Below are 12,341 nucleotides of genomic sequence, written 5' to 3'. Positions count from 1 at the left end.
AATCGACGTGTAAGATGCAGAACATAATTCGACTTTGGACGAATGAACGATATTACCGTTCAGAAATGATGCTGCATGGTCAGCAGGGGTGCATGCATGTCAATTTTAGCCCGGAATTGCGAAGATCGGCCCGCGGAGAGACTGTTCGGGACTGGAGGTTGAGCTTGGATGTTGAGCTTGCGGGGCTATGGCTCACGACACCTTGCACCCACGTGACAGGGAATGCATGCATGCAGACGGGAGGGATCAAGCCCGAGTCCAGTAGCCGACATGAGTGACTGTCTGGTCCTGTCGATCAAAGTCATGGTCTCACTCAACGTAGAGCGTGGTATTAGTGCAGTAGTGTAGGTATTGATTTTCTGCAGACGCCACAATACCAGGTTTTAGCAAATCCTGCTGTGCACCCTGTCTAGACGTGCGTCAAGGTACCTGTCTCATGATATGGTAACCTCGAGACTGCACGACTGCAGCAACGACGTAGAAAGTGTACCGGTCCTCTGCTCCCGGAGAGTGGTATGGACACGGCAATGAGCAAGCGGCAACCTCCTCCACCGCTGGTCTCTCACTTTTTCTTTTTGTCCTTGATCTTCTTTTTAGACTCTGCCCCACTACTTGCCCCGCTGCCGCCTGCCTCGCCTGTCATCTCGGCCATCATGTCCTGCAAAAAGTTCTCGCTGACACCACCTCCTGTCAGGGCTGGAGAGTGCAAGGGGAGAATCTTGTTCATCTTCCAGCCCTTGGGTATCGCTGGCTCTGGCATCTCCTTGGGCATGGGTAGGCCTGCAATTGGCAGTCGGAAGGGAGTGTTCTTCTGTGTTGGGTTCGCCTTGAGGGCTTGCGAGATGAGGATGTAGAGGTGATGCTTATTTTTGATCTGCTGGTGCATGTTCTTGCCCTCGTGCTTGAGCAGGACGCGTACCCTACCGGGGTTGCTCCAGTCCTTGGGGTGGGTCTTGTCGGGCTCGAAGACTGTCCTCAGGCCAAGGTCTGCTGCCGCGTCTGCCATTTCCCGGGCAAGAGGATTCTCCACGGCCAGCTCCTTGCCCACACGACGGCCCTCTGCCCTACTTCGTGATATATCAAAGTATATGGGGTACAGGCATTGGTAGTGTTTTGACTTTTCGCGGTCCGTCGTCGTCTTGATCGAGGGCGATTGGGGCTGCAGCATCTGCGAAGCCATGGCGGGCGGCATCATGGTTGTGTTGCCGGTACTGGGCGCATTACTCGCATTCATCAGGTAGGGCACGTCGTCAATGTCCATCTCGGATGGCTCGCTGTCCGAGTCGCTGACCTCTTCGACGCGGGGATTCATCTTGTCGGACGTGGTGGCAGTGCTTTTCCGGTGGACGCTGTGCATGGGTCAGAGGTCGTGTGGGTGCGTACATGGTACATCGTCTACGGCATGTTGCCGTCGGCCTCACTCACCTGACGTAAGCCCGTCGACTGTAATGGGCAACCAAAGGTGGTGAATGTCGGCCACGGCCACGGCGGCGGTTGGACGAATGTGGGGAAGCTAGAGGGACGGGCTTGGCAGCGAACGAGGCACTGCCGGTCCGGGTCGGCTTCTCGTTTCTCTGCGCTACGGCCCGGGTGCTGGCCTTGCTCCGTCTCCGTCTAAGGCCCTTGATTGATAACTCCCATCCTCTAGCACCCCTCGGCCAACACTGACGGACCCAGTGAATTTTTTTTGGCCCTTCACCGCATGTTGGCGCTTGCAAAGACCCAAGCCTTCGCTGCAGGGTCATGGCCACGATTGATTACCTGCTAATATAGCAGGGCCTGACGACTGTGGCCCTCGCCGCCACCCCCAAGCCGCCTTCGCTTCACTTGCTAGCGGACGCTCTGCTGCAAGAGCCCCCCTCCCAATCGCTGTCCCAAAGTCGAACCCTGCCGTCTGCAGGCTTGCTTTTTCCCGCCGCCTCGTGCCGTCATGTCATGTTGGTGTCACGGAGTTGCATGTGGTGGCAGCCAGTCTCCGTACACCCGGCTCCTCGTGGACCTTCCAAGCTGAGTAGAGTCCGACTATTTCAGGTCAACTATGAACGTACGAGTATAGACGCATTGGCGTCACCTGGCATGTCTCCATCGAATCATTGGCCGACGGTCAGCTTCCGTATCCAAGATGTCGTCGAATGCTTCACCTTAGTGTCTTCGTGTCATCTTGCGGCTATTCACCCCTACCAGAACTTCCAGTCTGGCCATCGCACAGAGTCACGTCAACTCGCCAGGCATTCGCGAGGCCACTAGCCGTCCACGACACCGGTCAGCCCCCTGTGGAGGCGCTTGCAGCGGCATGCACCAGACTTGCCTTGCCTTGCCTTTGGCTACTTTGGAGTACCTCTGCTTCTGGTCTGCAATGACGAAGCACTCTTGTCAATTGACAATGCTTGTTTGTCTTTTTTTGGCAACCATTTCAAGCTGACTGTGTTGACATGTTCCCTTCTAGCCTCGTTACACAAGATAAACGGTTAATTCTGATCCGATCGCCCTGGTACCTACTAGACGCATGCGGATGTTGCAGCAGCAATCTTGCCCACCCTACCACACAGGGGTCTCTTGAAATCCCCACATAACCATGTGGCAACAGCGCATTATCGTGTGCATTTGGGTCCAACTAACGCGATGCTACTTCTGCTTGGTTCGGGTGCTACATCCTCCCACATGCCTCTGTGGCTGCCCTGGCAGCAGGGCACAACCCATGGCCACAGGGCATAACCCATGGCTACAGGTTCCGCTATGTGTGCAGCCATTGTGCCTGTCCTCGGGGCGTCCGGCGCCTTGCCCTGGCATGGCTGCAACTGTGCCGCCCTACTCTGGTCTTACACACAAAATTGTCCATGACACAGGGCTGACAGTCGTTTGATAACGTTGGAAACCACATGCTGTATGCAAGAGTGCCACAGTCAGAGGTGATTGGCCGACCGGGTATACCTCTGGTAAGCAGTTGACCGTTGAGTTTCCGCGAGAATGAATAAGCCCGTGACTTTCCCAGCGCAACGCATGCGCAAGCTTCTTTCAACTTTTCAGCTAGTCATAAGCCAAAGCCATTTATCGGGGAAAAGTGCCCCGACTCTAGTCTTCCCGCGCGGCTCGGAATATCAGACTGGATTCGGGTTGCCGACTGTGCAAACTATGGTCCTAGTGACCTGGGCCCTGATTACGTGGTAGACTCTCTGCTTCCAAAGGAAGCTTTACCGGTCATGCCGCATTGTGGTTCCATGAATAGCCTTCGTGGTATAAAGAGTAAGGTAGCCCGCTCCGGTTCTCAAGGTTCGTTAGTTCCGCTTCTGATTTATTGTGTCAATCCACTCAATTCTTTGTGAGAAACATATCTATATCATGGCGCCAGCCCTGTTGCTCGATGAAAGCAGTAGCCCCTGCACAGTGTCTGTTGCCAGCGCTTCACCATCGACGGACAATTGCACTCCAGTAATGGCGGCTTCGTGGAATCGTCAGAATCGCCGGAGTCCACTTCTCAAACGTAGTGTGAGGAGTGTCCCACTCTGGCTCACGAGTGCAAAAGGAAGCTGGCTATCAGTTACCGATGGCACCAAGACCTGGAAGTTGTTTGATGCTTCTGGTGGGGCTGGAGTGTCCAACATTGGCCATGGCGACAGGCGAGTTCATGAGGCAATCAAGAGACAAGAAGAAACGGGAGTCACCTACGCAGCTTCTATGAGCTTCGATACAGAGGCAGCGTGGGAGTTTGCAGACTACCTTGTCGAATCGACAGGCGACGAGATGGCTGAGGTGGCCTTCTACAGTTCAGGTAATGTGAAGTGGATGAACATTAGAACCAACAAGCTCACATGAGGCAGGCTCTGAGGCTACCGAGGCGGCTAAGAAGCTGGCATATCAGTACCACTCCAAGTTGAAGCAAGAGGGCCAATCTGGCCGACGATGGTTCATTGCTCGTGATCGATCATATCACGGAGCGACGCTGGGTGCTCTCGAAGTCAGTGGGCACAAGGGACGGAAAGACATGTACAAGCAGATTCTGCCTGACAACACGCAATTTGTCTCTCCATGCAACCCATATCGAGATATGAAGGATGGGGAGACTGCAGATGAGTATGTTAAGCGGCTGGCAGAAGAGCTCGAGAGCAAGATTTGTGAGCTTGGTGCGAACACGGTGGCGGGATTTTTTATGGAGCCAGTTGTGGGTGCGGTGAGTTGTGCACTAGGGTTTGGATACTTGGTATAGCGGTTCTGATGACTGACATTGGTACGTAGGCACTTGGCTGCGTTCCAGCATTGCCTGGCTACCTGACGGCCATGAAGAAGGTGTGCAAAAAGTACAATGTACTCTTCATCTTGGACGAAATCATGTGTGGCATGGGGCGTACGGGCTACATGCACGCTTGGCAAGAGGAGGGGGTGGTTCCAGATATTCAGCTGGTGGGCAAAGCGCTTGCGGGGGGCTATGCAGCAGTTTCGGCACTGCTCGTTAGTGCGGATATTGTCGACACCCTTGGGAATAGCTGCTTTGCTCATGGCCACACGTTCCAGAACTTCCCAGCGGCATGCGCCGCCGGTCTGGCGGTGCAGCAGATTGTGCACCAAGATCATCTTGTGGAGAATGTCAAGGATAAAGGGGACAAGCTAATGAAGAAGTTAGTGGCGCGCCTTGGCGATCATCCCAACGTCGGAAACATACGTGGAGCAGGTCTCTTCCGAGGAGTAAGTTTGGCAAGATGTTCAAGTGCCGGTGAAGCTGAGCTGAGTGTGACAGATTGAGTTTGTACGCGATAAAAAGAGCAAGGCGCCATTTGACTCGGAGGCAGCCATAGCGTGGAGAATTCACGAGAAAGGTAGGTTTGCCTGGAGTTGCCATTGGGGCATTGTGGAATGCTGATCTATGTGTACAGGGCTGAGAGACGGATACAACGTCTACGTTTACCCAGGGTCCGGGACTGTTGATGGCGAGCGCGGAGACCACATCATTATTGCCCCACCCTTCAACATTACGGACAGCGATGTCGACACGATTGTTGAGAGCGTGGGCAAGTTGATTTTCGATTTCTTTGAAGACATCAACAGCCCGCCCAAGTTGTAGTCGTGCAGACTCGATATGTCGGCGTCGAACTGTTGCTATGGTCGAGGGGTGTATATTTGGATGGGTCACTACGAATGATGATGATGCACGAATTTCCTTCATGTTTGTTTTCCATGGCGGCTGCCATGGCCAGTATCTGGTTTGGAATCATGGACGGGCAGTTGGCAGAAAAAATTTGCATGGGATCGGCTGTTTGAACATGGTGTCTCGAATGGGGGCTGTCTGACTATTGATTGAGAGCGTACTGTATTGAAGCGTACTCTAGTACGTGGACGAGGATAAACTGTCCTTTTGCGAGTCAGGGTTCTGTCGGCACACTCGTTCAATGGCTTTGTTTTGGTCGGAGTATGTCTTGTTGTCAATTGGTACACGGGTAGATAGCCAAGAGATTGATCGGCTTTGGCATAGGAAGCAATGCGAAGTGGAGTGGACGGCATTTTGAATGTAGTAGACTGGGGCAACGCAGGCCATGGTCGGGCTTGCTATCCACCAATGGGTGATGTGTCTGGCACGTGCCGAGAGGCAATTGCGCCGCCGCCATGATTGCAGAAGGTCACCCACGACTCAGCCTTGGCGGCTATACCAGCGCTAAGACGCAACAAGGAGGCGCACAAGAGGGCGCGTCGAGGCGGCTGACAGGCAGCGGATGGGGAACGGATGGATAGGATAGAGGGCCATGGGCCATTGAGCCGGGAGCTTGGACGCGGACGCAGGCGCAGACGCAGACGCAGACGGGCTCTGGGAGTGGGAGCAGAAGCGCAGGTGGTGGAGGGCGAAGAAGGGCAGACGTTGGACGATGACGTTATTGGGTGCAGTAGCAGAGTGGAGTGCAGCCGTGCAGCAACCGTGAGGCGAGCAGTGGGTGGGCTGAGTAATGGCTGAGCCAAGCAGTACCGATGGGGCATGCTGCAGCAGGTCTCACCTCAGCCTATATACTCAGGCACATGCGGCGAGGGAGTAGTTGCGTTCCTGGAGCAATGAGTGTACTTACAAGTGCAAGTGTGTAACAGCGGATAGCAGAGCGACATGGACAAGGACAAGGACAAGGAGAAGGAGGGAACTGTGTCATGGTCAGAAAAGGGTGTTTTAGCGTTAGTCGAGCTGCGGCAGGGACCGCGCTCGTATTCAGGCGTGATAGCGGAAGCGACAGCAGCCAAATCGGGGCACATGGTAAAGTGTATATATTGGAGCTACATAGTTATATAATAGACTACTATATATCCGACGACAACACCGACGACGATGAAGACGGCGGCCGAACAAAGGCATTGGACAAGTTGCTCTCCCCAGGTTGATCGTGGGGGACATGATCGGGCCTAAACAATTATGTGCAGACGCCTATTCTCAACAAAAGACGACTTGGCTGCAAGGTAAGGCTGGTTGGACAAGCAGATGACATGCTCCATGGGCGCAGGACCGTTTGTTTCTCGTGACCATGCTGCGCGCATATCGCTTCACTTTGGCGGCGTCATAGGAACCGATAGGCGGTGTCTTTTGGGCCGAATTGCTGCATGTAGTGTAGTTGGCAGGCAGGAATTAGGTAGGTAATCAGAGGTAGGGTACTCTACACAGTAGACGGGTAGAGAGCCGCACGGCTTGTTCTCCGTCTCCTGTGGGCTGGGCATTTGGACGTGTGCGACGGTTTCGAGACGGAGACTGAGCCGGAATTGTGGTTGTGTGTGTAAGTAGATGACTGGATTCATGGATAGATGGTGGATGGAGGGACAGAGCAGCAGATGACTGGGTGTCGCCCCCCCTCCCCCTTGGGGCTATTCCTGTAGAGTCGCAAGCTCAAACTCTGACCTGCCCAGGCCCGTCGTCCTGACCTGGCTCGAGGGTGGCGCGAGACGCGAAAGAGAGACGGTCGCTGGCGTGCCGCGAAAGCGAATGACGACCAAGTGGACCGCACAGGCCCGGCTTCTCACCACAGACTCCGCAAGTGTCATCTCGACCTTGGCTGCCCTCCGTCTGGCGACCACGACGCTTTTCTGCCTTTTGCCTGGGCATGTGTGACTACGTACAGCCTTTGTGCCTCGCCCCTCGCCCTCTGCTGCTACCACACAACACACCCGTCCTAGCCCGCCCAGCTGACGCCGCTCTGGCTCACGCACTCCCTCCAAGCGACGTGAAGGCCCTTTCTTCTCCGCACCCCCGGAGACTCTGAGCGAGAGAGAGCGCCCTCGACTGGCCAGGCCTGCCACCATAGCACCCGCACCCACACACCCACCACCACCACCAACACCACGTCCGCGCCCACGAGTGCATCGCCATCTGCGCTGCCTCTTGGTCGCCCGTCTCGCCGTCCTCGCTCCCGCTGCTCGTCTGGCAGTGCTCGCATCCAGGGCTACCCTGCGCCGTCCAGCAGCCTCGTCGACGTGCCTGACCCGCTAGGCTGCGCAGAGCGAAAGCAGCGTCACGACGTCGCTTCTCGAATGCCCCGGGACGACGGCCCAACCATGTCTACGCCCTCCACCGCCACGGCCACACTCCCGCCCCATCATCAGTTTTATTCGCACCACCACGCTTACCAGCCAAACATCTCCAATGCCCAGGTTGCCAACGGCTCTGGTCGGATAGGCAATTCGCTCTACAACGGCTACGCTAGCGGCTCCTCGACCTCTGACCTGCGCCGAACCGCTGCATCTGCAACTGCAACTGCCCACAACAGACAACCCCCCCAGCTGCCTCCCATCCCTCACCCAGCCCCGATCGACATGAGCGCGACCGACGCCGGCTCGGCTCATCGACGCCGGAACCCGGACTGGGCCGATTTTTACAAAAACGGCATCCCTAGAGAGGTCATTGTTATCGACGACGACGACGATGACGACGCTGCACACGCTGCTGCAAACTCTTCAGCGCGCCATGCAGACAAGAAGCGCAAAACAACCGCGTCGACGGCCTACGACCCCATCTACAACCAGCATACCTCGTACTCGACCACCCAGACACCCTACTACGACTCGCCCAACCACTCGCTGTCCACCGACAGGACAACCTCTGCCCTCAATACCACTGCGCCCACCTCGCTTGGCTCCCAGGTCAGCAACGGCCACAACATCTCGCCTCACGACACCACGGCCGCTGGCCAGAAACGGAAACGCACACGCGCCGTGGTCCAGGACGAAGCAAAGCAGGCCAAGCGACGAGAGCTAGATCAACACGACGACCCCTTTAGCCTCTACCAGCCACCGCCCAACCCAGTCATCAAGGCCAAAGATGTTTATGTTCAGGTCATCCAAGACGTAAGTCACACACACATATACCCACTTCTTGTTTCAAAACACCAGATACTGACGCGACCCAGAAATCATACAACAAGGACCAAAAGGTCGATGACGAAGATGGCCACTACATTGTAGTCCCAGATGCCGACCTCACCGAGCGATGTACGTTGCTCTCACACCGCCATGCGTTACTGTAGATGCTGATACCTGACCAATAGACCAAATCACAAAGCTGCTCGGCCAGGGCACATTTGGCAAAGTTGTTCAGGCTTACGATAGGCGAAAAGGAACAAACTGCGCCATCAAAGTCATCAGATCTGTGCCCAAGTACCGAGACGCCAGCCGTATCGAACTGCGAGTGCTGTCGACATTGGCCTCCAACGACAAGCACAACATCAACCGATGCATACACCTGCGAGATTGCTTCGACTACCGAAACCATATCTGCATTGTTACTGACCTCTATGGCCAAAGTGTGTTTGACTTTCTCAAGTCGAACGGCTTTGTGCCATTTCCCAGCTCTCACATCCAGAAATTTGCCAAGCAGCTCTTCACCAGCGTCGCCTTCTTACATGATCTCAACCTGATCCACACGGACTTGAAGCCAGAAAACATCTTGCTTGTCAATAACAACTACCAGACTTTTACGTACAATAGAACTGTACCATCATCGTCTACCACGGTCAACAGGACCGCACGACATCGCAAAGTCCTTCTTGACCCGGAAATCAGACTCATTGACTTTGGATCGGCAACCTTTAATGACGAGTACCATTCGTCGGTTGTGTCAACCCGTCACTACCGTGCACCAGAGATTATTCTCAACCTAGGCTGGAGCTTCCCCTGCGACATTTGGAGTATCGGATGCATCCTGGTCGAGTTTTTCACTGGCGACGCCCTGTTCCAGACGCACGATAACCTTGAGCATCTGGCCATGATGGAAGCTGTCTGCAGCGGTAAGATTGATCGGGATATCGTACGAGCCGTCTATAAGCAAGACCGTGGATCATCACGCAATTCGGCAAGCTCGTAAGTAGCCACATGCATTGTGCCTAAGAAAGTTTCTTTGCTGACATGACTAGTGCTGCGAGATATTTTAAGAATTACAAGCTCGACTACCCCAACGCTGAGACCAACAAGGCGTCCAAGAAATATGTCAAGGCGATGAAGAAGCTCCCCGTACGTCCAGCCACAATGCATGACTTGATGACGACTAACGTTGTACAGGAAACCATCCCAGCCCACACCGACTTCAACAGGCAATTCCTCGATCTATTACGACGCATCTTCGTGTATGACCCCAAGAAGCGAATCACAGCCAAGGAGGCTCTACAGCACCCTTGGTTCAAGGAATCGCTCATGGACGATGGAACAGAGGCCCACAAGATCAAGCTAGAGCGAGAGAAAAAGGCCCGCCGGGCGGAAGAAGAGCGCCGATTCCGTGAACAGCAGCGACAGTACTGAGGCGGCCTCATCTTTGACGTTCTTGGACAGGAACGTCGTTGTATAGATATCGAGTTCCGCCGTGTTGGTGAGGGATGCAATAATGGCGGTGGTTTTGTCTTTTGCTTCACATCTACCGCATTTACGACAGCGACATGACGCATGGAGAGAAAGGTTTACTCTAGCTCTCATACCGGACTTATTGGCGTTATGTGTGTTCTTTTGTTATCTTGGATTACCAATTATTCTCCCGTCTTTCCTTTTGTTTGGTTTCCGCGCGCCCACGGAAAAGTATTGTTTTGTCTTGCGCGCTTAGCATAAGAACAAATCTGTATACCACAATGTCTGCACGTGCAGCTTCGGGAGGGCGGCAGGGAAAGCTTGTACTTGAGCGGTGGCTCAGGGGCCACGGTTCGTCGTCATCATTATTACCATTGCGGGGAGAGCGCCATGTTGTAGTATGCACTAGACAATGTCTCGTGCCATACATGTGGTTGCGTTGTATTATATAGGATTGGAAGAGGTGGTGCTAGAGGCACTGTATTGCGTATCACGATAGTTGAATGGGCTGTATGCAATCAACTGCAGTTATGCATTCCTCACTTGTCAGCAATCATCACATGTCTTGTTTCCGTTTGCTCAAGATGGATGGTCAAAGAATAAAGTAGTATTCGGGAATGGTAACCGCTGCCCCCGAAATCATCAATTTCCCCTCATGTCTCACCTGCCGGCTTGCAGTCTTCCGCACGCAAGGGTTCCAAACGAAGCGGCCTTAGCGAGGCCCGCCTAGCGCGTGTGCGACCCTTGTTCGTCGTCAGACGCCCGTTGGGGTAAACACACGTCCCCCTCTCGGCGCGTGTCGCAAAACATCCCGGCGAGCATTTGCGACAACCGCAGCAACGCGAACAGCGACAGGGACAAGGGACAAGATGGCGAGCGCAAAGCAGCAGGAGAATATGCTCCTTACCGAGCACTTTACTTGGCCTCCGATTGTATGTGTGATCTCGCAGTGAACAGTGGTGGTAGTGGGCATTTGAGCATGTGTTTGGCGGGGATGCATGTTTCCCAATTCTTCATGTCATGATTGCACAACAAGAAAAAACGGTCGCATACGGCCCATGGTACGAGACATTGATCTGACGGTGTATATTTTCCAGTCCCTAATCGACGACATCATCAACGCCGTCAACGAAGTCCTCTACCGCTGTACCGACTCCTTCGAAACCGGCCTCGCATCCGCGGACCCAGCTCTACTCGGCTTCGCAGACCTCTACGCCTCGCAAGGTCGCACACCACAGAAAGATGAAGATGGCAACAATGTGTATCCCGAGGCGCGACTAGAGATTGAAGAGGGAGTCTTGAAACTCGAGACACTTATGGAAAATGCAGTGGACAAGAACTTTGACAAGTTGGAGATTTGGACACTGAGAAATGTGTTTGCGCTTGGAAGAGGAAAAGGCGAAGATGAAGGACTAGGAGATTGGGTTAGGTTAGGACATTACGAAGTATGCAACTCCCTCTTTATACACCACCAAGAAGCAGTTGTGGAATCTGACATACAAAAACACTCAGAACCTCCAACCCCCCTCAAAAGACACCACCCTAACCCCCGAATTCCTCTACACCCTCCGCCGCAAACTCCTCGAAACACGCACTCTGCACGCCGCCCTCGTCGCAGAAAAAGCCCGCAACGAAGCCCAAATCGCGCGCCTAAAATCCCTCCTCAGTCCCCCTTCTTCTTCTTCCGTGCCTCCAAAGCGCGAAACACGCAGCTCAACAACAACCACAGTCCCAGAATCCGCAAGCAACACCGACACGACAACCGCCCCATTCGCCTTCCTCACCTCAACCCCCGCAGCACAAGCCCTAGGCATCACCTCCAACCCCCCTTCAACAAACGAAAAAGCCGCAACCACTACCTCCCCGCCCTTGACTACACACACCACTTTCACAACAACCCAGCTCCCATACCTCCGCCAACTCGTTGCATCGCTGAAACCCCATCTCGCATCTACCTCTACCTCTTCTACCTCCTCTGCAGCAAATGCAACAGAAGCATCACAAGACCGCAGTGCCCAGCGTAGACTCTACATCGAAGCTCAGTCTAAACGCGTGCTGGAGCGCAGAGGAGTCGATACAATGGATGGGGTTGAAGGGGCATGGGAGCTTGGTGGGACGAGGGTTAGGGGCGAGGAAGTTAGGGGGTTGGAAGGCTTGTTTCCTGCGAAGGAAAAGGAAAAGGAAGGGGAAGGGGAAGGGGAAGGGGAGAAGATGGATTTGAGTTGAGAATAGCAATCTTTTTTTTTCCCTTCTTCTCTTCTTCTTTTTACTGTAGGCGTTCTGGGACGGAGGGATGGAGTGATTAAAGGGGAGGCGTATGGGTATGGAAATGGATTTATATGATTATCTTTTTTGGTGACTAGAGAAAGAAGAATGATTGAATATTTCCTGATTAATGTGTGGTATAGCAATGAACCTGGGTGTACTGGGGGGTTTCTTATTTTTTTTATGTTACTACATTCATGATATGCCTTGCGTGATTTCACTCAGCAACTCGTCACATCATTTCTCATCTTCGTACATTTCACATTCATACCATCATGAGATATCCAACA

General features: G+C 53.9%; 5 protein-coding genes across 5 annotated transcripts; 3 read left to right on the top strand and 2 right to left on the bottom strand.

Moving 5' to 3' along the window:
- Positions 1-562: 562 nt before the first annotated feature.
- Positions 563-1,312, bottom strand: COCMIDRAFT_95046 (uncharacterized protein; the record flags this gene model as incomplete). Its single annotated transcript, XM_007689669.1, has 1 exon — positions 563-1,312. The coding sequence occupies one exon, from the start codon at positions 1,310-1,312 to the stop codon at positions 563-565; it is 750 nt and encodes a 249-aa protein (XP_007687859.1).
- Positions 1,313-3,339: 2,027 nt separating this feature from the next.
- COCMIDRAFT_94901 (uncharacterized protein) lies at positions 3,340-5,056 on the top strand (the record flags this gene model as incomplete). The annotated part of the gene is made up of 5 exons (XM_007689668.1): positions 3,340-3,769; positions 3,819-4,168; positions 4,234-4,680; positions 4,733-4,811; positions 4,869-5,056. The coding sequence occupies 5 exons, from the start codon at positions 3,340-3,342 to the stop codon at positions 5,054-5,056; spliced, it is 1,494 nt and encodes a 497-aa protein (XP_007687858.1).
- Positions 5,057-5,538: 482 nt separating this feature from the next.
- On the bottom strand, positions 5,539-5,961 carry COCMIDRAFT_26222 (uncharacterized protein; the record flags this gene model as incomplete). The annotated part of the gene is made up of 1 exon (XM_007689625.1): positions 5,539-5,961. One exon carries the CDS (start codon positions 5,959-5,961, stop codon positions 5,539-5,541), a length of 423 nt encoding a protein of 140 aa, XP_007687815.1.
- Positions 5,962-7,512: 1,551 nt separating this feature from the next.
- On the top strand, positions 7,513-9,747 carry COCMIDRAFT_94900 (uncharacterized protein; the record flags this gene model as incomplete). The annotated part of the gene is made up of 5 exons (XM_007689667.1): positions 7,513-8,301; positions 8,364-8,445; positions 8,502-9,312; positions 9,366-9,462; positions 9,511-9,747. The coding sequence occupies 5 exons, from the start codon at positions 7,513-7,515 to the stop codon at positions 9,745-9,747; spliced, it is 2,016 nt and encodes a 671-aa protein (XP_007687857.1).
- A 908-nt stretch (positions 9,748-10,655) lies between these two features.
- On the top strand, positions 10,656-12,012 carry COCMIDRAFT_94965 (uncharacterized protein; the record flags this gene model as incomplete). The annotated part of the gene is made up of 3 exons (XM_007689666.1): positions 10,656-10,718; positions 10,884-11,231; positions 11,299-12,012. The coding sequence occupies 3 exons, from the start codon at positions 10,656-10,658 to the stop codon at positions 12,010-12,012; spliced, it is 1,125 nt and encodes a 374-aa protein (XP_007687856.1).
- Positions 12,013-12,341: the final 329 nt, after the last annotated feature.

This window comes from Bipolaris oryzae, assembly GCF_000523455.1.
Source record: "Bipolaris oryzae ATCC 44560 unplaced genomic scaffold scaffold_62, whole genome shotgun sequence".
In the NCBI taxonomy this organism is placed as follows: Eukaryota; Fungi; Ascomycota; class Dothideomycetes; order Pleosporales; family Pleosporaceae; genus Bipolaris; species Bipolaris oryzae.
This window is presented reverse-complemented; position numbering and strand designations above follow the sequence as displayed.